The following is a 25,259-nucleotide window of genomic DNA, read 5'->3' as shown; positions in this document are numbered from 1 at the left end:
AAATGTATTAAGCCGTCAGCAGTTACAATTTTAATACTGTAGTTAGTTAAAAGTAATATAACTTGCTCACCACCCTGACATGTAACAAATGCGTAGTTTCTTGAATGGCCGGTCCGTGAGGTCTTGTCTGGGCACAAAGGTCAAAATCCAGGCCTGAAGGCCTCTGGGCTCCAACACCCCAGCTCCATAGGCTGGATCTGTTGGCTTTGTGGGCTGTAAGTTGTCAGTCCCCTGAACTAGAGACAAACACAAAGTGCTTTTTATCCTACCCCTGACAGGCTGACTTTTTTTTTTTTTTTTGACTCCATAGCCCTCATACTTGTTGACTTGAGTGAGGAATATAAGTTCTGATCTCCTGCATTCTGGAGTGATATTTTATATTGGGGAAGGGGGAGGAGGGAACCTAATATACATCTGTAGTTTACTAACACTGATAACTACAAGTTGTCGTCATAGCCTAATTAATGTGGAAGTACTGGAGGTCAGTAAACCCACTTTTTTAATACCAGAAGGAACCTTTGCTATTAGTGGGCAAGTAACTGCTTTGCTTGTTCATTGATATACAAATGTTGCCTCATTCACCCTTCCATCAGCAGACACTTAAGGAAGAAAATAATGTTTGTTTCCTTCCTTCAGCCCTCCTCTCCGCAGGACCCCAGACATTACCACTGAAATGCAACTTTTAAGGTGAAGCTTATGGGCAGGATACCATTACCTAAGTCAGAGATTTTGTCACAGATCTATTATCACAGATTCTTGGGTTCAGAGGGGAGTAATCAATGGCTCGGTGTCTAGTTGGCAGCCAGTATCAAGTGCAGTGCTTTAGGGTCAGTCCTAAGGCTGGTTTTGTTTGATATCTTTGTGAACGACCTGGAAGATGACAGCGTGCACCCTCAGCAAGTTGCAGACGACACCAACTTGGGGGAGCAGTGGATACGTTGGAGGGTAGGGCTAGGATTCAGAGGGACCTAGACAAATTGGAGGATTGGGCTGAATTGGAGAAATCTGAAGCTTAGCAAGGACAAATGCAAAGTCCTGCACTTAGGACTGAACAATCCCACACATGGGACAGGCTGGGGGTGATGGGCTGGACAGCAGCTCTGCAGAAAAGGACCTGGGGGGTGACAGGACAAGAAGCTGAATATGAGCCAGCAGTGTGCCCTCATTGCCAAGAAGGTTACCGGCATCCTGGGCTGCATTGGTAGGACCACTGCCAAACAGATCAAGGGCAGTGATTCTTCCCCTCAATTCAGCACTGGTGAGGCCACATCTGGAGTTCTGTGTCCAGTTTTGGGCCTCCCATGACAGAAGGGATGTGGACAAATTGGGGAGAGTCCACTGGAGGGCAATGAAAATGGCTCAGAGGCTGGAGCACAGGACTTGTGAGAAGAGGCTGAGGGAACTGGACTTATTTAGTCTAGAGGAGAGAAGACTGAGAGGGATTTAATAGCAGCCTTCAGCTACCTGAAAGGGGTCAAAAGAGGATGGAGCTGGGCTGTTCTCAGTGGTGGTGACGACAGAACAAGGAGCAATGGGCTCAAGCTGCAGCAAGGCAAGTTTAGGTTAGATAATAGGAAGAATTTTCTCACTAGGAGGGTACTAAAGCACTGGAACAGGCTACCCAGAGAGATTATAGAATCTCCATCCTTGAAGGTTTTTAAAAACTGACTAGACAAAGCTTTGGCTGGGATGGTCTATTTAGGGTTTGTCCTACTTTGAGCAGGGGGTTGAATTAGAAGTGACCTCCTGACATCCTTCCAACCTCAATTTTCTATGATTCTGAGTTATCGAGGGCCAACCTTTTTGGTAGACCTGCCATGAATTACCTCTGTCCCCTTCCCCTGCTCAGTCAGATGCTCTGCTTTCTACTCCCTTGTCCTGTGCCTCCTTTCTGATTTGCTGCTCTGTTTTCTGCTCTCTGCCATGCTGTGATATCTGTCCCCTCCCTGGTCTTCCTTAGTACTGTACACAAAGGCTTGTCACGCCACTTGTGGCACGTGCCACAGCTTGACTACCCCAATCTAAATGACATTGATGATTGCTGTTATCAGTTTGCTAGGCAGAGATATGAATTGTGGCTTCTGTAGCCAGACACCCTTTTCTCTGCTAAGTAACAGAAATTACTTTGTTAAAAGAAATCTTTGTAATCCTGGAAGCAGTTGGTATGCAAGAGGGGCGGTGAATAATTTATCTCAGACAAAGAGTTACAGTACTTCATCTGTACTCCCTGTCTGCCAACTAAGAAATGCAGTAGTAAATGTGTTAAATGCAGTGTGTGTGTCGGTCATAGTAAGCATGACATGTAGCAGCATGAAAAGCACTTGATTCTGTCCTACAAATATGCTGACTATCGGTACTTTTTCACTTGCTGTTCTAATATTTGTACCACCCCTTTGCTTTTTTGCATGGCAGAACAACAGACTTTCTCTACTTCTCTCGAACTCTGTCTTTTTTCCCCTTTGTTATGTTGCTAGTTTAGGACTTTGAAACCCTAGCATTCAAATGATGCCACATTTGCATACATTGTCTTATGCATGGATTAAAAAACATGCACTCACATTTGTAGTAAGAGAGTGGCTTCTTCCAACTTTATGAAGATTTCAGAAGGAAAGGCAGCCCCTACAGCTTAGATATGTTTCATCCCAGACCCTACAGTGGAAGTGTCTCAGACAGGCTTTCCTGTATAGTTTTTTATTTCTTTTTGTTTCACTGTGTATATTTTACCTTCCAGGTAGGAATCTGCCATCTAGAAACAGCTTTTAGCTAGAGTTGACAAAAAGGCTCCTTTTTGGTTTCCTGACCAGATTGATGAATTGCAGCCTGTCTAATTATTGGTTTTACCTGCAGACACATTGAATGCATTATTATAAAAAACAGAAAGGTACTTAACGTGAAAATTACTAAAGTAGATGATGGAATTAAAGAAGTGCAGGGCTGGAAGATGAAGTCCACCACCCCCTGCACAGAAGCAGGAACTTGTCAAAAGTGCTCTATATACAAGACATACAAATACTGATCTAACCAGTTCTTTAAAATGTCCGGTGAAGGATACTGCACAGCTGTCCTAGGCAGTTTCTTCCAGTGCTGTATGTTAGGTCTCACCAGCACCAAGTGAAGCAGAATAATGACCTCCAGGGTCTTGCGTGCAGCACTCCTCTGAATGCATCCTGAAATGAGATTGGGTTTTTTTGGGGGGAACCATCACATTGTTAGCTCACTTTTAATTTGCAGCTCTCTATAACCCCACATTCTTTGCCTTCAGTACCACCTCCTACCCAGTCTCTCCCCACCTTTAATTTGTGCATTTGATTTATCTTTAAGTGTGTCACTTTGCCTTTGTCTGTACTGAATATCAGATTGAAGTTTTCAGTCCATTTCTATTTGTCAAGTTTGGAATGATTTCTGATCCAGTGCTTGTAGGGACTCCTAGCTTGATGTCATTTGTAAATTATATAAATCTACTTTGTATTCAGTCATCCAAGTCATTAATAAAAATATCAATTAGAATAAGTCCCAGGACAAACTCCTGCTGGACCTCACTTAATACCCTCCCAGTTTGAAAAGAACCATTTCTGATTACTGATGGATTGTTTTATCAAACAGCTTGGTCACCAGAAGTTGGAGGTCTTGCTTCCCTACCTTGTGTATGAGACTGTTGTGTGAGAGAGTGTCCTTCCTGACCTCAAGATACCATAGCTATTTTTTTCTCCTTTATCCAGATGACCAGTTACCTTGTCAAAAGATGTAGTTTAACACTTTGTTTCTCACAAACCCACATTGGCTGTCCTATCTTTATTACTTTTTTGTTTAGGTGCCTATACATTGCTTCTTGAATAATATGCTCTGGCATCTTTCTGGGGTCGAAAGCCAGCTTGACTTTTACTGACTTACCAGTAAAAGAAACTATTTGAGTTATGTTGTAAAATTAGGTTAGATTCTGTACCTACCTCTGGTAAGTCAGACAGGAAGCTTGCACTCTGCATCCTGATGATGTGTCACCATGACCCTCTTTCCCAGTACTACCAGTTCATGGACATAAACCCATAGGGAGATTTTGCTTTGTCTTTGTAGGCCTACATTAGTCATGAGAGACGGACCGCATTAATGCCCTAAGCACATAAGGGTGTGGATGCACAGCGTGACTAATACGCAGCATTTTATCCTAGTTTTACTCTAGTGAATTCACTCTGCAGTAAGTGAGCTAGCTGCCTGCAGGAGATGGTATTCTAGCACCTGGCCATTAGATGATGCAGGAGCTGGTTTGCATACATCATATACCCGAGGATAAAATTTATTTGTTATTTAATTTTATACCTTGCCCTTTCCAGAGGGCTCAGAGCAGCTTACAATAAACAGACAACCAACCTGCAGATTGGAAACAATAATAAATTGATGGGGAGCAGGGAGAGCATATTGTACATCTTCGTTTTCCCATGTTGTAAAGTTATTACCTATTTTTCAAGGATCAGCTTTACCCTGTGCTCAAAAGATTTACTACATAAAGGGGTGTGCCCTGTGGGTCTGCTCCACCTTTGCTATGTAGTAAAGTCAATTCATATGTCTTCGCCCTGAGTGGTGCTGTAATTCTACTCCATCCTGGTTGAGTCCCTGAAAAATTATTACTTTGGTAATACACCTGCATTTTAGGATTAAGACTAAGTCACGAAAAATGGCAAGGAGGAGACCACCTCGCTTTTGCATCAGCTTTTTTTCAAGGGCTTAAGCAAGGTGGATGAGGATCACAAGTAAACAAAGATCTGGTCAGTGGGGGTGTTTATACACATGCTCTGGGAGTCATGTAGAGGGGTATGCTTAAATTAGTGGCTCTGAGCGCCACTCTGATTAAAGCACCAAGAGCATCTCATGTGTCATGGCGGCGGGGGAGCTTTATCTAAAGCTCGCTGAATGAGCTTTAGTTAAGCACCCCACCACCATTTTTAAGTGTGGAGACACTGATATATGAGATGCTGGAGTGTGCTGCAGCATGGTAATTGCCACATTCCAGCAGATTCCATTAATCAAGCCTGCTCTGACGCACTGTGATTATGTGCTGTAATCGTGTATAGACCCTCTGGGATAGGACACCTAGTTTTAACAGTGTGAATAGATGTTTAGAGAGACCTTCAAAAACGTCGAGGTACCTAACTCATACTGCGGTCAGTGTGGGTACAGTTGCAGGGGTTTTTGAAGTTCCCACTAGGTGCTTGGATGCATTTTAGGAGCCTAAATCTCTTTAAAAAACTGGCCATTGCTGATCAAAGTTTCTCCCCATTTCTAGGAAGAGTGGCATTTGAATCAGTGTCCTTACATAACTGTATTTGCCTGTATCAGTAGAGAGTACTAGCTGGGATGACAGTGGAGAAACTTCTTTACCACTGCACCCCAAGGCTGATGCTAGAGAGGAGCTCGTAGAGTTAGAACTTTCCCATTGATGCTATGTATTACATAGATTAATTGATAAGTACATCTGCATAACTGCATCTACTCCTGAATGCATGTATTATAGTGTCTAAAAGGTGTGTGGACAGACTTTGGATAACTTGGAAAGAACTATTAAATATAGAAAATATTGCTCTGTATTACAGGATCCTCTTCAGCCATGGCCGGGGTAAGTAATTTAGGACAGTCCAGTTCCAGCAGTCCACGGATGTTTTCTCAGACCCAGAACATGATTCAGATGGGACCTGGGCATGGTTCTGTTCCTCCTCTCCAGTCAGGCTCCAGTCAGCAGGATCGGGGTGTGACTCAATACACAAACATACAAAACATTCAGCGAGGGGGACTGTACAACATGGCATCTGGGATGACGCAAATGGTTCCTCAGCATGCAAATCAGAGTGCCAACGGACAGCCACAAATGCAAAGACAGCCCAGCCTGGGCCAGGGCACTGCTGTGCCAGCTGGGTATGGGCAGAACACCTTGGGGAATTCGAGCATTTCTCAGCAGCACAATAAGGGGCCACTGAATCCCACTTTATCCAAGCCACAGATGGCAAGAGTGCCAGCAGCAATGGGGGCCCAGAACCCATCTTGGCAACACCAAGGAATACCCAACATGAACAGCCAGACACAAGGAAATGGGGGCTTAGGGGCATTTACTGCCAGCTCCACTTTCCACTTGCAGCAAACTCACCTAAAGATGGCCAGCCAGCAGTTTGCTCAAGGAATGCCTCAGGTAAGCCTAAGCACCAGCCGACCCATAGCCTCCATGAATTCTGCTGTTGCTGGGCAGATACTCTCATCATCCTTAGGCGCACAGCAGAGGACAAACCCACCTGCCCAGCAGCAGGTCCCCTCGCAACAAGTCTTGCCTGGCATGAACCAGGCAGTTCCAGATCTGACTGCTTTCAACCAGAATCCAAATCAGCAGCTGCCCAATAGAGCCAATCTGCACTGTACTCAAGGTTACCCTGTGAGAACCACCAGTCAGGAGCTGCCTTTCGCCTACAGCAGCCAGTCAGGCAATAACGGACTGCCAAGCTTAACTGGCGACACAGACCTGATAGACTTGTTGAAAAACAGGACTTCAGAAGAATGGATGAATGACTTGGACGAGTTGTTAAGAACTCATTGAAACAGGGTTTGGGGGTTTGTTTTCTACATCTTATTTTTTTACTTCGTGAAATATAAACTACGGTTGGACCAAAAACCTGTGGCTTTGAGGAGACTTGTAGGCATTAGAAGTAAATAGTTGGGAAAGGGACTGAAGCTACTTCCCATTTGGGCTTTGAGGCATGGTAATGGCACACCGAGCAAGTCCGCTGCGGCGCTGTGCTTCCTCTTTGTGTCTGTGGGAGGCTGCACGTTTGAACAGATCAAACAAATTGGTCCACGTCCCAGCCTGCCCTTCAGAAATTTCACTTGCAGTGTTTGGAAACTGAAGTTTTTGATTATTTACAAACCCTACAAAAACCCCACAATAGTGGGGAAAAGCAAGCAAGTAAAAATCATGCCAATGTTTCTTAGAAGGGCTTTTTCCTGGAGCTCATACTTCACATCACAGTTGCCCCCGGCTTGTCATGCTGTTAGTTGCAATACTGTCCCACCACGTTTCCCACTTTGTTTTTGCGGGAGGAGAGGACACGTGCCCCTGAGTGTGTTTGCAAGACGTTTTTATTTGGAGTCAGGCCTCCTTCCCACTGCTGACGTGTGCGCCGCCATTCTCAACAAGCAAGTGATCTTTCTCAGTAACATTTGAAGCAAATGCTTCTGGATGCTGGTGATAAATGACAAAAAGTGTTAAAACCTGGCCAGCTGGCCTAGGCTGGTGACTTTCTTTAACAGATCGTGGGACTCCCAAGCTGCAGCTTGCACTCTTGTGGAGGGACATGGTTCTTGGCTTTTACCTTATTGTGGTTAAAGAGGGACTTTCTTACGGGAGAACCTTTATGAATATATTAGATGTAAACCCATTTACTTTGCACATGTTTTTTCATAACTTATTTCCAAAATTAGTTGTGTTTAAATGAGGACTTTGCTTTGTGATAGCTCATCTTGTTTTCCTTTTAGATTTTATAACACAGGATTTGTGAGGTTAGTCTTCTCCAAGAGTAAACAGAGATTCCATAAGCACAAGATTTCGTCACTTTAGGATCAAGCGCGTGAAAGTAGCACTGGGCCGAGAAGTGGAAAGTCCTTACCTAAAATGTAAATATCAGCAATAATAGAGCAGGGAGCATGAAAAAATACTGGCCTAGTCACTTGTCTCAAGGTTGTTCCAATGTGAAGATCTCCCCTTTAAGTATTTTCCCCCCAATTTGTGAGTTTGATAATCTTTTTGCAGACAGGTATAGATACTTCTCTGATCTCTCTTGAAGCAGGTGCTGGTTCTGCAGGATAAGCCAGGACGACTCTCGCACTCGTGTTGGGGTCAGTTGCATACAGGATAAGAAAAGCAATGAGAACAATCAGTGTTCTAAATCCTTACTTGCTACCAAAAATTCCCCTATCGATCAACAAACCACCTTGCCTTAACCTTTATTTTGAGATGGAAATAAAGTGAAAAGCTTTGTTTTAGATGCACAAATACCTCTTCCCTTCCCAAACCCCTTGGGGGGAAAATGTGGGCCAACTTTTTCCATTTTTGTCGAGCTCCTTCAAATTTTTTAGCCAACCCCAGCATGACTAAAAGAATTTCCTTCAACATGGACTAGTGTCTTGAGGAGCCTTTCTGCTCTGCAGAGGTGTTATGGTTTGGAGGTGGGAGACGAAGGCTAAAATTTGAGATTTTGGAAGGAGAGTATTTTACTGTATTTGCAGCTCATTTATCAGATAATTTGCACTTTTTATCAAATCTGCTTTTGACACTAATACTTTTAACCCCTACCCAATACACGTGAAACACGGTTTTGCCCTTCACGCTCTTCTAGATTTTGCATTGTATCATGTTAAACTGTTGGGGCTGGTCAAAGCTGTTCACATTTGGTGATACAGCACATTGACCAGTGGATCCCATAGATGAATTTCTCTGAAGTGAAGTTAAACCCTTGTCGAAATATTTAAAAAATGAAAAATAGAATTGATTCTTAAATGACAAATGAAAATATCAGTGACACTGGGGTTACCGGCACTGTTCTAAGATTTTCTAGGGAAAAATCACTGACTTTTAAAATGACTAATCCTAACTTTTTTGGTAAAGAAATAAAGCCAGTGAGTTTGGCTTAATGATACAGTAAGCAAACAATTGGTCCAGGGCTCTTGAAACTTCATCAGAAGAGTCTAGACTTTAGCAGTTTTCTTTTCTCTTTCTCTCTCACTGTCTCTCTCGGTCAGGAGAAGGGTGTTTGTGATACTTGTTTGTATGTGTCGTTGGGTTTTGTGGGGGGTGGGGGGGTGTTTCTTTTTCTTAAGTGTTAATTTAGCACCAGTGTGCCTTCATTTCTTATTGGGGGTACTCGGGACCTCATACTCTTTAACAGTGACATCCTGTAATGTTGCTGATTCTTTTCTCTACCCCTTAAAACACCAAGGAATAAACAGCCTGTTAGAACTTAATTGCTCCTTTTCTCCTGTTTAGCTTATGTGACAAAATCCACTGTATTCTTCAGGGGATTTCACATACAGAGTTTAGGTCTAAATACATCAAAACAACAGTCCATCCATTTTGGAGCTCTGTAATCTGATGTAAAGGAGATCAGCACAGCATGCTTGCTCTCTAAAGGATTGTTCCTGTAGGTTGTTCTGGATATTGCAGATGTCCTTTTCCCTTCATTGTTTCTGGAAGCTGAAATGGATATTGCCCTGCTAAACAGGAGTATGTTTCTCTGCAGAAGTCCTGATTTGATTTAGGACTTGGTTTGTAGTGGCTGTGGTACTGTTCAGTGCTCTTCAAGCATGGATTGAGGCTAACTGGTTTATAATATCCTTCAGCCACTGTGCGTGAACAAGATCCCAACAATGTTAAAATGATTGTGATCCAGCCTTGACTTCCATTTTTCAGCACGGGTTTCATTTGGTCCCTGTCTACACAGTCTGATTGAACTGTTGACAACATGGTGGCAGTGTTACCATGTTTACATACTGCTTATTGGCCATCGACAGTGGGGCCTAGATGTGCATAGGTGCACGAGTGAAGACAGGCTGGGCATTGCCCTTGCGTGCTCTCACACACAGCTGTTAACACATGCACTTGGGCTTTCCATTTGCTGCAGCTTACGAGCAATAAGATGTAGCTCCCCTGAGCCTTGCCTAGCCAGCTGCCCATGGCTTTATTTATAAACAGAGGTTTTGGCTAGGTGAGAAGGGCGAAAAAGTCACTGTGTAACATCCACTGCCTTCCGAAAACCACAAGTCAGTTGAAAAGGGTGCTCAAATTTTTGTTATACACATTTCCTTTGTGTAAATAAATGTTTACAGTTTTATATTAAAGATTGAATAAGAGTTAGATCTTCTGACTGTATATTTTTTACTTTTTATAGATTTTAAAACTATAATTCTTTATATGTGTGTTTTTGGGGGTTATGGTAACTTTTATGCTTGTAAATGGAGAACAGTTGAAATTGATGCTAACCTTTATGAGTTTTTTGTCATTGAAATGTGTAAAGAGCCCATTGATCCCCTTATTCTTTTACTACAATTACTGGTGCACACCAAAAAGAAATCCTTTACTTCTGTTTTATCATTATAAAAATAAATATTTTGCTAGTGTATTAAACACATATGGCTACGACCTTATACCTTTGTGTGAGCTGAGCAGCTTTGCCTCCGTCATTCATGTGCGATTTATTCTCTCCTGGGAGACGGTTTCTATTCATCCAGTGATTTAATTAATAATGTTCAAATTCTAACTTTGTTCATAACCAAACTTGGTTTCCTCTTAATCCTCTCCCAATTAAGTCCAAAAGGGGAGGAATTTGGAGGTACGAGGGGGAAGGAAATGATAAAGACACCTACCTGCCACAGGAAGCTTTACTGAACTCGGAAAATGAAGCTTAATATTAAACTCGATCCCGTGCGCCTTTGTTGGCCTTTTTTTTTTTTTTGAACAGGTATGCCGTGGCTTGAATCTTCTGGATGTTAGTGGAGAGGCTGTAGAGTTTTTAGTGTTTCTATATTCCTTTCTTTCCAAAGTTTAATGGAGTTTTAATAGTTTTTCAAATTTTAGTTGTTAGAGAGATCCTAGAGTTGGTTATGACCGGTGGTATTGAGAGCGGACCTCTGCTGTTCTGCCAACTCCCCCTAAACTGAGAGGTGTTATACAGGTAAAACTGTTTAATCTGTTCAAAAATGGTAACAATGCAGAAGTTACTTTGCTCTTCCTGAATCCTCCTTATTTCAGACTATCGAGAGACCAGACAAGTGCTGCAAAAAGAAGTCAGAACTTCCCAATGGTTCCAAAATGTAGGTAGCTGCATTCTCTGATACATTCTTGGCCTAACTTTTAATGTTGCAAGTCCACAAGTGCTTTAGAAGCCGACCATTTACAACAGGAACTTATATTGTCTCCTCAATTTTGTGCAGTGGGTCACTGATTTGAAAAATTGCATTTTTCCAAGGTAAGAATTAACTTTCTAGTAATTCTTTTTTTCTCTGTCAAATGTTTTGGGTTCGTCTTGGTGATAGAATTTATACTGCTTCAAGTGTTTGGGGTCTGTCTTAATTGCTTGACCATATTACTAACTAAGTCTCTGTTCTATTTAGAATAAGTGTGTGGGCATAGGCCTTGAAGAGCTGCGAGCAAAAGTCTTTGGGCTAATTCATACCTGCTCTCAGATGACACCAGCTTCCACTGCTCTCTTCGCGGAAGCTGGGTTCTTAACCTGATTTCATGATAGGCGGCTACGCAGTAATAGGCACTGAAAGAATTTCCTGAGCTGCGTGCATAGGACAGCTCTAAAATTTTTTTTTATTATTTCCTGTTTAGTAAATGTTAGAATTACTGTTAAAACAAGCAGATTTTTATCTGTGAAGCTCTAGCTCAACCTCCTAACCACAGCATTGGTAATACGAGGAAAAAAAAGCTGGCAAAGCTGTGCTACATGCTTCCTTCATAGGGTTGTGTTGTAGTGCAAAGCTTTTCCCCCCTCCTGCTCCTGTTCCATCCTTAGCCGGCCAGTTTGAAAGCAGTCCTGGGGGCTAGTTGTGCCTTGGCAGGCTGCTGGCAAGTGGCTGTCCTGGCCTGCCCAGCAGTGTGACTTTCACCTCCATGCCATTGTGTTTTGGACGAAAGGGGCTGATTTGAAATGGTCTGCTGCAAAACTCAGTTGAATCTGAAGGAGAAACACTTTTGGGACGATCAGTTGAGCTAAACTCTTAGAAGGTGGTGCGCAGCCTCCCTCGTGGGACTCGAGGCCCCCTCCATAACTTGTGAATTGAGTGGCCCCTGTTTCAACAGGGATTTCATGTTACAGTGCTTCCCTCCTTGTAGGGGGCTGGGCAGTAGGGAGGGATTGTCCAGGCAGACGAGCCTGAGCCAGTTGATCAGCTTAACTGATCTCCTTATCTCCTTACATTTTGGGGCACCCTTCGAAGGATCTGGTTGCAACCCAAGGTGCACTGGCACCCTGGTGAGAATCACTGACTTAAGACCTCCAAGGTTCCCTCAGCTGTGTCTCCTTTAAGCCTGTTGTATATTTCTTACCTTTCCCAGAGGTTGTGTGTCAGGGGATTTGTAAATCTAAACCTAGGGAGAAACCGTATAATCACGTGTCATAAAACAAGCAGGTCCAGAGTGGGCCAACTAATCTGAAAGGAACTGTTCCAGAGCTTCATGCTATTACTGTGTTGTGTGTGTACATGCATATTTCCAGGGACTCCAGAGTTAATCCCAGTTAGTATCAACTTTTGTGTCCCCCTCTCCTTGCATACTGCTGGTTCCTGTCTGACATTAAAATTCGCTCTACAAGCAGACTTTAAGGCTTGAATGTATTTCTGCTGCAATCACTGGGAGCAGGAGCGGGCGGTAAGTGACATTTCCCTGGGGTTTATACCAGGTATCAAATGGGAAAACTGACATTTTATGAAAATCTCAGGCCACCTCCAGATTTCATAAAATAGGAGGAACATAATTTGCTTCCCACCTGGAAGACGCAGCATTTTGGATGAGTATTTTATCTGCACTGTCCACTTGGAATTGATGTATCATTTTTTAACTTGGGCAGGCAAGGTTCTTTGAGTGGATGTGATATATTTTATTAGACCAACAGAGTAATGGGGAAAAATGTTCTTAGCAAGCTGTCAAGCACAGGCACCCTTCCTCAGGCATCTCTGACCACTCTCTGCTGGTCTGAGACGCCAAGGAATGAGAGAAGCTAAAAGTGCGGCAGGATGTCAGGGAAGATGTAAATAGGTAGAGATGAGAGAGACAAAAGGTAAAGCAGGGAAGAAAGGGGACAAAAAAGGCCAAGGGGAACATTACAGTGGTAATAATACATGGTAAAAAAGAGGCTATCAATAAAAAAGGAAATGGTAGGGAATCAGGACGACAAAGGGCTGAAAAGTAGGGGAGGGGAGAAAAGATGAGGGGGAAACAATGTAAGAGGTCAGGTCAGGCAGGTACCTGGCAAGTCAGTTGTCAGGCAGGTTGTAATGTGTCATAAATCCAATGTCTACATTCGTCCACGATTTTTTTTGTACCCAGCAGGTTGATGAAGTGAAGTTTGTAGGTTCATCTGCGAAGGGTGTTTTGTAAATTCCCTTTGAGGATTAGAACTGAGAGATTGGAAAGGGAGCGGTTGTCCTGTGAGAAGTGGACGCCCATGGGTAGTTGGGTATTCTTGTCTTTGACAGATTTGTGTGATTTGAGGAGCTTTTTTGCGCAATTTATGGGGAAAATCCCCACAAATCACACACCATTAGTGGAACCCGTGTGGAAAATCCTCAAACAATTGCAGCCCAGATGAGCCTACAAACTTCACTTCATAAATCTACCGGATACAAAAAATCATGGACTCAACATAAACATTGGGTGTATGACGCACTACAACCTGCCTGACATGTGACACACAGGTACCTGCCTGACCTGACCTCTTGCATTCTTTTCCCCGTCCTCTCCCCTTTTGTCCTTTGTCTTCCTGAATCCCTACCATTTCCTTTTTTATTGATAGCCTCTTTTTTACCTTGTATTATTACCACTGTAATGTTCCCGTTGGCCTTTTTTGTCCCCGGTCTTCCCCACTTTACCTTTTGTCTTTTTCACCTCTATTTACATCCTCCCTGATATCCTGCCACACTTTTAGCTTCTCTTATTCCTTGGAGTCTCAGCTACAACCAAAAACTCAGCATTTTTTAATTTGGTAATTTACCTGGTGATGGTGGAGTTGACCAGAGGATGCTCTAAACCACAACCGAGGAAACCATAACCCTGAAATGTCAGGGTGTTGAAACAAAAGGAGTGCCTAGTGAGGAAGAAATCACCTTAGTCTGCAGCTATTTGTGTGTTTAGCTCTTAATAAGACACGGGTATTTTGAAATGTTTGCAGTCTGTAAAGAAAGGAAAGAATATTCCAACTAGCTTTAAATTCAGAGGAAGAAATTTGCAGCACATGAAGGATTTGGAGAATGTGAACCATAAATAAAAGGAGAATTTCATTTTGCGACTATTAACTTACATAGTTACCAAGGGCTTTCAGCTCATTTCTGCATGGCAATGTGGAAAAGGGCATTTGGCAATAACCCAGGTGTGCAGGTTTTGAGCAGTGTTGATCTAAGGACATAGGCAGGCAAGGTTCTTTGGGCGAATCTGATATCTTTTCTTATGCTGGCCGTCCTGTAGAGCAGAGCTGCAGCATACAGAGGGTTAAGAAGCCCTTTGGAGGAAATGCATGCTAGCGCAGAGCAATAAAATTTCAGTCACAGTTGGGGAGAGGAAGCAGTCCCTGGTCACTCTTCTACCTGCACCGGCTGCTTTTTGCAGCACAACCAAAGACAACAACATGCTGGAAGAGATCGCGCTGCTGGCTGCTGTCACCATTTTGGGAGTCCTGGAGCAAGGTAAAGGCAAGGTGCCCTCACGTGTACGTGCGTAACAGTGTGCAGTGAGACCTTGCAGCTTTGGGTGTTCACAGTGTTGGTGACGGAAAGGATGAAGGTTGCTTTTGTCCCAGGTGTTTGTGAATGCAAATTGTTTGACTATTGAACACCTTACACTGACTTAAAACAAACATGAACACAAGGGACTAAAAAGACGCTGATGTCAAAGGTGGTGTTTGAGAGAGATGAAATTAAGTTGACGTTTTAATTTAAGCTAATGGTAAAATACTCCTGGTTTGATTTAGACTATAATAATGTTTCCAGGTGTCTGACGTGTAATGTGACCATAGGAAACTCAAATAAAGACAGTGGGATGAGAGTCAGAACTTCCTATGACATCTGACTGTATCGTTGAGAAGCATGTGTGCAATATATACAGCTTGCAGATACGTGTTCCTGACAGCTTCACATACAAACCTATTCTCATTACTTCATGCTAAATGTAAAAATATTGTGTGGTGCCCTCCATGCATTGTGGATTTAGTTTCTTTGCAGTTTACACCAATGCATTAAACCTTTATTAACATGGAGTGAACACAGTGCAGTAGTACAATAGTGGACAGAGACTGCAAAATAACTAAAAGCCGGTGCAGTTTTTCTGGAGTGCATCAAAACAGACACTGCCGTACACCTCAGCAGCAGACATCGGTTCCCTTTTCCCTTTGCTGCTGGAAGTCTCTCTGAGCCTTTTTGCAGAAGTCACTATAGAAACCAAATAAATAAATACATTTATAGGAGGTTGAGCTATCTAGGTTACCATGTCTGGTGCTAGAGACCTCTTTTGATCATTCTCTTGACACACGGGAGAAATTCAGAGAAAAGCAACAAAACGGATTAATTTCTATTTAAAAAAACCCCTAACTTTCTTCAGGTTTTAAAAGTGTAGCTTACTGAAGCAGTTGGTGGGGAGAAGAGCTCTGGCAGGCTACAGCTCTGGGCTGGGATTTGAATGTCAAGGCAGCAGAATGATTATATAGTGCAGCCCGAGGAGAAACTGAATTTAGTGAGAAAAACAGACATTTTCAGTTTGAATATCAGGCAGGAGTCTTGGATCCCCCTAGATAAGGCTGAATGTTTTCACTACACAGCATCTTTTAGACATAAGTGTGGTTAAATCCTTAGTGTTAATCTCAACAAAACTCAGCACTCGCTCTTAAAAGTATAACATTTTCTGAGAACGTACAAGACGATGTTAGTTAACTTTAAACTGGCCCTTTCAGAAGTTTTCCAATGATTTTTGGTTCCTCAACGTTTCAATAATGAGACTTATCAAGTTATAGTTAATTTTACAGGAATTAATGGTCATTTGCACATTCTTCATAAGTCAAAGATGGTTTTTCCCATCAGCGGAGACCGGATCCTTCCAGTGAGATGTTCATGAACTGGACTCGACTGAAATGGCTGCTCACATTGCTGGTTTTCAGTGGGGCTGGGATTGCAGGTGAACATTTGGATGAAAGGATCTAGGTTCCACCTTCCCCAAGGACAATTCGTGGCCTCAGTGCAGTCAAAAGAATAGTGGATGGATCCCATTCTGGAAGAAAGATGCGGCTCATGGGCATTTTTATGCATCAACTTCTACTGACAGCTTCAGTTATGAAAAATTATGGCAAAATGACCATAAATCCTACATTTCCCATGGGGGGTGGGGAGAGGGGTGGTAAAACTCTCTAGCTTCCCTAAAACATCTGGTCAGTCTCATCTGGGAATGAGTGGTTGTCACCTTGCAGTTTGCGAGAGTTTTTTGCAAGAGGTGGGATCTGGGTCAGGGCTGGAGCTAATCTCGCAGCGGCATGAGAAGTTCTAGCACTCATGTGAGTTTTAGCCCGGCCTCAGTTCTCTCTGGCTGCTGGGGGTGTGCTGGGGCATTTGAAATGCCCAGAGTTGTATTTTATCCTGAATTCAACTCTCATATTAATGTAGCCTTCATTAGGATAAAAAACAGGGATAGCTGGTGTGAGCACCATTACTTTCAGCACACTAGACCAGGCTGAGCAAAGACCTGGGAAGCTTTCCATTGCCTGTGGTGGCAAGGATGAGAGTAGGTAGTAACCTGTCTGCCTCCAAGTGCAACCTTATGTTCAGGAAGTTGGGCTCCCGCCAGGCAGGAACACCAGACTCTCCTTGGGGTCTTTGGTGTTGCAGGCTGTATTTGCTCTGAGAACACAAGGACAGGTGCAGAGGATAGGTGGGGGTTAGTACATTGAAACCATCTAAGGAAGCAAGTGATGTTTACAGGCCAAAAGGGAGCAAAACTGGGTTACAAGCTCTTGCTTCTGTCACTTTTCCAAGGTTAAACCCATCCACTGAAACATCTTGTGGTGGAGACCTTTTTGTATCGTTCACCTGAGTTAATTTCAGCATGTTTATAGCAGCTCAGAGTTTGATCTTAAAATACCTGCATCTCTTTTTGGTTACTGCCATCACTTACTTGTGAGGTCCTGAATCTTTGAAATCGGATACAGGTTTTGTTCCACTGGCTGTTTGGCAAAATCGATCTGTTTGGACACAGGACTTTACGATGTCTGCACACATACCACTCTAGGAGGAGAGGGGGGCAGTTTTACATATCAGAAAATCGGTATACGCTAATGAGTGCAACTTCCAATTTAAACCAGTGTATGTGCTATTTGTAGAATAGATGCCAAATGTACAAAATTACCAGTATTTTCCCCAACCAAGTTAATAATCAAAACAGAAAATTCCCAGCCAAAATAATGGCATTGATCAGCGGTGGTTGTTACTAGTTTGAAACACGGGTGGAAAACGTAAATGTGGTGAGAGGCTTGTATGTTTCAAAAAAATCCAGTCATTGGATATTTTAAGTTGAACTGAATTTGAACATATACAGTAGTAAGATCCTGAAACTTGACTTGGTCTCTAGCTTGCTTCAACATCCGACCTTGAACCATTTCATCTCCAGTAAGTGCTTCAATGTGTTGCTGCACTGTGGACTTTTTCAGTAAGGCGTTCTTAGATTTGTGCAGCCTTCCTGTTCTGTCACTGATTTCATCTGTGTCTAGGAAATGTCTAAAGTGCTTTTTTTTTTTAATCCTTACTAATTATTGTGGCATATGCCCCCTTTCTAAATAGCGGGGAATGTTTGCCTTCATCGCGTTGTTTTTGATTAACGATCATGCTGTTTCTTTCTGCCATCTGTCAAAGGCCCATGCAAAGGCATATTCCTAACACGAGTCACACAAGAGCAAGATTAATTTAGAGATGGGGGTAGACAGGGAAAGACTGATGTGAAAAGCGTTACACAAATATGATTCTTCTAGATTCTGATGCTTCGGAGGATGAGGAGACGTGACACAGCAGAGTTGAGATGAACTAAGGGATGTTCACTGTTATCTGAGTGTAGGGTGAGGCTAGCTTTGCTTAAAACTTAAGCATTTTTAGGAGTGCAAATTTTATGCGCTAACATTCTCTTAATATTTTCCCTTAAAACAATCGCAGCATAGCACAGCTGGGATCTTAGAGCTCATTGAATGCCCACAAACGGCCTGTGCCGAGCAGCTGAAAGAACAGCAGGACCAGAATGAAGCTTCCTTTTTCCCTTTTAAAAAGTCCCCGTCCTGTTGCAACAGTGCTGCAGTGTGTGGGCTTAGAAATGCTTGAAAACTGTTAGCAAAACCAAATCTGAGCAGACTCAACAGGCTTTCCCTAGTTGCCCTTTCAGTGGCAGACAAAAAAAAAATTGAGACTGCATGCTGCAGTGGTTAGGGTGGGCTCTTATAACACAGCATCAAGCTGAGCCACCAATGTGGAGCCTAGGCCTGCGCTCATATGCTGGTAGTTCCTGCAGGTACAGGGCAGCTCTGTGGGTCTCGAGCATGCCCTTGTCTTCCGTTGGTAGTTTTGCTTCATGCTGATGCATAACTGATATACAAAGGATTGGATGAGTATTAGTGTTGGACCAGATCAGATCTCACTTTGAAATCTCTCCCCACAGATCTGCTAATTACTGCTGAATTGAACATTTTGCATCGTATCAGATGTAGTTCACATCTGCCTATTTTCTTCTGGGTTCACGGGAGAGCAAAATACTGCTGCAGTCTGTCACAGCAGCGTGATGATGTTGTTCTTATGGTTTTTCCCTTTTTCTATTCTTATAGTTACTCTGGCCCCAAATACATTTATTTTTAATGTTGATTAAAGTGAAAAAAATGTGATCTGATCAGAGACTGGGTGAGGGGATGGACCCCTGCATACTTTGGAAATAGTAAGTGCCATTCATTCAGGGTACACTGTAGTGTCAAATGACTTAAACTGCTAATGCGAATTCTCATTCTTACGTGAAGGATTCTTTGGCAATTCTGCTTCTTCCCATCTCAGCTCTCAATCTCTGCCTGCCTTTACCGCACCTGTTTTTTTTAAATGTGATGGGAAGTTTCCTGGGATAGCTGCTGCCTTATTCTAGCTATGCTCATGTGCTATCTGTCTTTTCAATGCCATCAAAACCCTTAATTGAACAGGTCTCCCTCTGGCTGCTGCAGCTAAGACATGCCTTCAGTCCAAAAGGATGCTGTCGGCACAGACATTTTGCGGGTTACCTCCAAGCTAACGGCCACCAGACTATAGTAGTGGACCAAAAAACCCCCTTCTGCTTATTTGAATCTTCCCATTAAAAACAAGGACATTACCCAACTTGCAAACCAGGTGTTGGTGTGCTAACCAAGTAAGCCAACTGTGCGAGAGGGAATTATCCCTTCTCCATGTGTGTGCACCAGAGGAAATCGCAGCAGCTCACGCCTTTGGAAGCCCATTGAGTTATGTTTCCAAATGGGCTGCTCTTCTTTCATCTCCGGGTGACTGCCTCACTCCACAGCAGCTTGCGGGCAGCTGTTCCTCTCTCAATGCCAAATTTCTTTTGAAAGGATGTGAACCTAGGGAAAGTGGCCCAGCCCTGAACGAAGCATTGCTGAGTGCAGCAGCCAGATGCGGGTTTCAAAGCAGCTGTCATCACCTATTTCTTGAGGGCAGAGCTGAAGTTGGCAAGGTTCGGTGCAGAGAGTCTCACACAATGCTGCCGAAGCTGCAGAAACCCTTCCAGTGAGGGCTGTGTTTCTTTAGACAGAGCTGCAGGCCGTGCCTGGATCCAGCCTGATGGTATCGGTGTCCAACGCCTTTCTGGCATCCTGCCATTTCCACAGAAGTTCTCATGCAAGCGCAGTCGGTTGAGCCAGACTCGGTTATCTCACTGCTGGTTACTGGGGTTGAAGCAGCAGGAAGGTTTTCAACAGGTGCCCAGGCTGGATTTGTATGTGGCTGCTGCTCTCCCCCTTTGACAGTGGGAGGGAAGTCTACGAGCCAGTGCCAATGTCATCAGCCCTCCCGACTCCGCAGTGGGGATCCTGCCACTGCTGCCTGCGGGCACCGGGCATCCTTTCTGATCCATGCAGTCTTGGATCAGAGGCTCCCAATGGCTGAATGCTGTAGTCTCCATCTTGGCACCTAACCAAGAGGTGGAGGCATGGGGGGGAAGAGCAAAGGCCTGCAGTCTTGAGAGGTGGCTAAAGGGAAAGGGGGAAGCAACACCCCGGGCATGTCGGGTCAGGTTTGGATGCGTCTTGCATGCACAAGCAGCAGAGGGTGATTTTTAGGTTGTTTTCAAGCCATCTTCCTGCTTCTCACAGGTTGGGCATGGTCAGGGGGTCAGGCCCAGAGGCTGACCAGAAATGTGACCTCCTCTGGGATTTGGGGAAGCCACTGAACTGGGGCTGGCAGTCCCCCAGGCAAGGTGAAGCTCGGTTTTGTGCCATGTGGAGGTGGCCTTGGGAACACTGTGAAGTGCCAGGGCAACTGCTGCTGTTGCGGCTTGCATAACAATCTTGGACACGATCAGCAAGGCAAAAAGTCTTTGCTCTGCACTGCATGCAAGATGCGCGAATATGAGCACAATGTGCATGTGACACAAAGGGGGTGTTTATTCACGGTGCCGTGTGATCTTCATGGACCCAGGATGAAAAACCTGCAAGCGTAGTGGCGATTTCCTTTTCACACCACTACTTTGAAGCCCAGGAGGACAGCCAGGGCTGGTGAGATGCTGCTAGGGTGTCACCTCACTTGTGCTTCTCTTTCAGCCTATTTCGCTCTGCAGGTGATCTCTGCCCGGCGGAAGTACAAGGTCTCCCCCCCGTGCGTGACAGGCCCCCCTGAATTTGAGAGAGTCTTCAGAGCTCAGTAAGATTTTTAACTTGTTCCTGTTCAGCTCTTCACCCCCCACTCTCAGTGCTCCTTAGATCCAGACACTCTGCAGTTGCCCGTCACTGCACCGCAGAGCCATCAAGTGTTATTTTCAGTCTTGCAAGTAAAAGAAGAGTTTATCTTGCAGTGCTAAAGTAACCAGTATTAATGGAACAAGCTGTTTGTTGTGTTGTTCCCCTCACCGAGTTGAAGCCGCAGGCCCCTCTCTGTCCATGTTAGTCTTCATTGCCCTACACTGAGGAATTGGTGTTGGTGCTGTTTGTTGAACCAGGGCTGACCCTGAGCAGCAAATGATTTAGAAAAGCATTGGGGCAGATTTTCTCAGGTCCATCACACAGGGCTGGGCGACTTCCCAGTTCAACAGAGAAGGGAAGAACCTACTCATCTTTCCCACCTTCTGCCACTGTCTCTGGGGAGGAGCAAGAGACGGGCTGGGATGGTGGAGGACTTCTGAGCTCATCTTGAAAAGGAACAGCTCACCCTGTCTCCCAGGGAGGACTGTACAGCCCCTCCTTTCTCTGGTGTCCGTGACACAGCTTTAACCCTCTCCTCTCTGACTCTCACTAGGATAAACTGCTCCGAATACTTCCCCATCTTTGTCTCCATCCTGTGGGTGGCTGGAGTCTTCTTCCATCAAGGTAAAAAAGAAAGAAATCAGATCCAAATCCAGAGGCTCCTTGCTTCTGATTGATCGTGTTGGTGATCTTATGTCACAGTTCCTAGCTAACTGCTGGAAGAACAGCATCCCACCCCGGCACTTCAAGGAAGAGTTGCCTCGTTATTACCAATGGGAGAACAGGACAGGCTAAATTTGACTTGCTTGGTTCTAGGGATGTAGGGCAAGAAGGAACCAGGCTCCTATCACAGGCATTGTCTGGCAGCTGCATTTTAATACTGCTGAGCTGACAGATGCAAAGCCCTTGGCTGTTAATGGAGGGGCTTTCCTTTCTAGGAGACATTTGACCAGGGTGAGTCAAGACTAGACCAGGGTCTAGTCCCGAGAGGTGAACTGTTCCTTGGTGCATGTTCAGCAGTGCTAGCACAGCAGGACTCGGCCTTGGTTGGAACGCAGGTACTAAGGAGAAGGAAGCGTGGGAGCAAGGCCTTGCCTGCCTGCCCGTGGCTCTCTCCTCCTGTCGCTCTCCGGAAGAGCAGCTAGACTGAGCACTGGGGCAGCTACACCCAGCCAGGCACCCTCTTGGCTTTCTGCTACAACATCAGTTTTGGGAATCCAGCTGCCGTATGAATGCCATTCAGAAAAGCTATTTAACAGGTAAATATATGAAATGGGTTACTGGCAAAGACCAGTCAGAGCGCAGCTTCTATTGCAGAGTCACTGGTTGTTAGAGGCCCCGTTATGACTTTCTGTAGAAACGTGACTATCTTCAGACACTCATTTAAATTCACCATTGTAGAGCCATCTCATTCAGTTTGTTCATGATGGCAATAGATAATGCTTCAGTTGTACCTTCTGTGCCTGATTGCTCTTAGTCAGGCGTTCCAGCCATGGCATCCACTTCAGAGATGGTAAGTGATGCTCTGTCTCTGGTAGTTACTTTTGTATTCCTATCTTCCCTTCTAGGGGCAGCTGCAGTCTGTGGGCTCCTCTACCTGTGCTCCCGGTACCAGTATTTCAGGGGCTATGCCCTGGCTGCTCATGCAAGGTAAGCAATCTGGCATGCAAACACATCTGTGAATGTGCCGGACAGGTAACCAGAGTGCTTTAAATAGCTGAGTTGTAACTGGGTCCCTCCTTCCTTGCTCTTCAGTACTGGCCCAGAGCTCATTCTTGGCAGCACTAGGACGCTCCACTACTTCACACAGTGGCACGCTGCAAGGGGCCTGGCCTCCCGCTGTCAGACGTATTTAGGTCCTTCAAATAGCACAAGCTCCACCTTTCTCTGCAGTACCCCAGCCTGCCGAAGCTTCATTTGTGGAGGAAATTGAAGATTATGAGTCACAGAAGCAAGATTATAACTGAGCAAACTGATCTGTGCATCAGAAGTGTATTCAGGTGTCCCCAGGATAACCGGAACGGGTTTCCTGTCGGACATTGTCTTAGCTCCTCAGTCACTTGGAGCTTGTGCTTCCTGAACCCACAAGCATGCGTCAGCCTGGCTCCTGTAAGCTGCTCTAACCAAACCTCTGAGCCCCCCACAAGGGCTGCCCTGGCAGCAGCCCAGAACTGGAAAGGATAGAAGTGGATTTGGGGGGGTGGCAGAGGGGAAGAGAAGGGCTGCTTGCCTAGCCCTGCATATACTCTGCATGTCCTGTCTGAAGACCACTGCTCTCCTGGCAGGTCAGCATGTCCCTGAAGGAATGTTCTCCCTCTGTGCCAGCAGCATCCAAGGCTTTGCCTACATAACAGCTGCTTGTTTTTTCCTTGCACAGGTTGGGTCCCATGCACTTCAGTGCAAGAGTCCTCTGGATTCTGACTGGTATGGCCATAGCAGGGCTCCTCATCCACTTCCTGTCTCTCCGCCCACTAATACTGAGAGAGGATCTTCTGAGCAAACTGCACCGCTTTGTCCAGGGGTAAATTGTACCCAAAGCCTAAGACCAAGTGAGGGCAGCGCTCGCTTCACAAAATGTGCGAAGAACAGGAGGGTGCTGTGGCTGACGGGCTTGTAAGATACCTTAGCTTGTGATGAGTTGTGCGTTTTGTGCAGTCAAATGCCTTAATAAAAGGGGGACAGTAGTCCCATGAGTTCATAGATATCCCACCTCAGAATGGTTCTGGTTCCTGGCAAGGTGTTCTGCTCCACCCTGGCTTAGCTTTCAGAGTCCCCCCTCCCCTCTACACCATGAATGGATGCAGAAAAGCACGAGGGAGAGAAGAGGCCTGACATGTAAGCGAGCAGATACTTTCCTCTCCCAAAGCACGTGCACCTGCTGCAGTTAGGGTCGAACGCTTGGCCACCCAGAATCAGCTTGGGCAAACGAGAGGGTGTACAGGGTGCATGAAATCCGAGTGCAAGGGATTCTTTCCAGCAGGCACCTGCAGTTCAAGGAGAGTGTTACCACATGCTGCTTCTCTAGACAAACATGGGCTCCAGGCTGATGCTTGCAACAGCTCATACCCTCCAACCAGACTGTCCAAGGTGGATTTATGCTAAAAATCACCATTTTTCTGAGGTCCCCTGGATAATGCAGACAAGACAATAGACCCACAAAGAGGCTGGAGGTCCAAGTCATGCAGTTACTTGGGATGGGAATAGGAAGAGCAACAGCTGTTCCTGCAGGATCAGAACTAGCATGTTGACTGCAGCCAAGTCCCCAGGAAAGGCAGTACTTACCCCCTGCTAGAGCTGCCATAGGCTCTTTCTCTCTTCAGAGGATCTGAAAAGGTGTCAGGGAAGACTTGTCATGTTAGCGATGTGGATTAAGCCATTGCATTTGGCCATAGCTGAAGGTGCAGCTTAACCAAGCGTGTCATGTACCTGCTGGTGCTTGGCAGGACTGCAAGCTGTATGTAACAGAGTAAATGGCCGAGTTAGCAGCTGCTCTAGTTCAGTGCTTCTCCACCTTCTTACACCCAAGGTCCACCTCAGAAAATACCAGCTCTTAACTCTCACTCATTTTTAAATTATGGAAAAATAACAGAGCAGTTTTTCTGTTGCAAAGAACTTGGCCAGACCTTGGCAGGTCAGAAGGGTTTGAACACTCTGGATTTCTATTTGAAGTCTGAGTTTATCTTGTGACTCATGTTTGTATACCTCAGTGCTACCACTGTGGGGCACCTAGTAGCACCCTTGAAAGGATCTCAAGGCTTAGAGGCCCCCCCACCCCAGCTAAGCATCACTGCCCTTCTTATCTGAGCACCGAGAAACAAGTGACTTGGCAGCAAAAGCGGACTGTCAGATCCAAAGGACCAGGGTGCACTACATGCAACTGCTGCAAACCTCTCTGGTGAAGAGCTGTCAAAGTGTTTCAGCCCCAGAAACACTCGTAGGAGGGCAAGGCAGGACAAACACAGCTCAATCCATTACAAAAAGTTCCTTTCATGTTAAAACTGATCTGAACTCCCCCCACCCTGACCCCGCAGTGCCTGTTGTTGTTTCCAACATCAGGACGTGTTCCTGCCATTCCTAGCTCCAACTGACTTGCATGTCTGCAATGCTATTGAGACACAGTTTCATGCCCCGAGGGCCAAGCTGCCCTAGGCCTGGCAAGCCAGAGCTTAGCAGGACCAGCAGGGCTGCTCCTGGAAGCATTTTAAAGACATTTTTAAAGGACACAAAGCTGGGAGTCTGGCTGCTGGCAGGCCCCACTGGGGGGGGCTGAGGTAAAGCTAGGCAGGGTGCACACAGCAGTGACAGAGCCAATGCCCGAGGAGCAGCAGCAGCCTGGTTTAGCACCTGCACGATGAGGTCTGCGGAAGAGGCTGGCTGTCACCAGCAGCCCCTGGCACTGGTCTCACACCTCCGCTACTCCAAGCACCTCCCTCCTGGCACTGGGAGCTGTAGGAAGATGGGATTGTCTGTACCCAGTCATATTTCTGCAGGCCACGAGGAAGCACGGACAGGGCCATGAGGAGGCAAAGAACATTAGCTAGCTCCTACCGTAACCATCTACAAAGC

The 25,259-nt window shown here is 45.1% G+C and overlaps 2 protein-coding genes across 4 annotated transcripts in view; both read left to right on the top strand.

Annotated features, from left to right (window-relative positions):
* The window catches only part of MAML1 (mastermind like transcriptional coactivator 1), a 29,530-nt gene extending 19,375 nt beyond the window's left edge, over positions 1 to 10,155 (top strand). For all 3 annotated transcript variants that reach the window (XM_090064694.1, XM_090064693.1, XM_090064695.1), the window contains exon 5: positions 5,586 to 10,155. In XM_090064694.1, the coding sequence (XP_089920820.1) occupies positions 5,586 to 6,574 (989 nt within the window). In that variant the 3' untranslated portion in view covers positions 6,575 to 10,155. The remainder of the gene's footprint in view (positions 1 to 5,585) is intronic.
* Positions 10,156 to 13,635: 3,480 nt separating this feature from the next.
* On the top strand, positions 13,636 to 25,217 carry LOC149856153 (leukotriene C4 synthase-like). Its single transcript, XM_090064140.1, has 5 exons — positions 13,636 to 14,430; positions 20,556 to 20,655; positions 21,247 to 21,317; positions 22,262 to 22,343; positions 23,071 to 25,217. The coding sequence occupies exons 1-5, from the start codon at positions 14,262 to 14,264 to the stop codon at positions 23,216 to 23,218; spliced, it is 570 nt and encodes a 189-aa protein (XP_089920266.1). The 5' UTR covers positions 13,636 to 14,261; the 3' UTR covers positions 23,219 to 25,217.
* The last annotated feature ends 42 nt before the right edge of the window (positions 25,218 to 25,259 follow it).

This window comes from Crocodylus siamensis, chromosome 10 (genome assembly GCF_052110815.1).
Source record: "Crocodylus siamensis isolate JL-2025a chromosome 10, ASM5211081v1, whole genome shotgun sequence".
Classification (NCBI taxonomy): domain Eukaryota; kingdom Metazoa; phylum Chordata; order Crocodylia; family Crocodylidae; genus Crocodylus; species Crocodylus siamensis.
Note: the sequence above shows the minus strand (reverse complement) of the source record. Positions and strands in the feature narration are given on the sequence as shown.

Coding starts and splice junctions, on each gene's coding strand:
- LOC149856153 (XM_090064140.1), top strand. CDS start 14,262: ATGCTAGCGCAGAGCAATAAAATTTCAGTCACAGTTGGGGAGAGGAAG. Junction 14,431..20,555: donor TTTGGGAGTCCTGGAGCAAG/GTAAAGGCAAGG, acceptor CTTCTCTTTCAG/CCTATTTCGCTCTGCAGGTG. Junction 21,318..22,261: donor TGGAGTCTTCTTCCATCAAG/GTAAAAAAGAAA, acceptor CTTCCCTTCTAG/GGGCAGCTGCAGTCTGTGGG.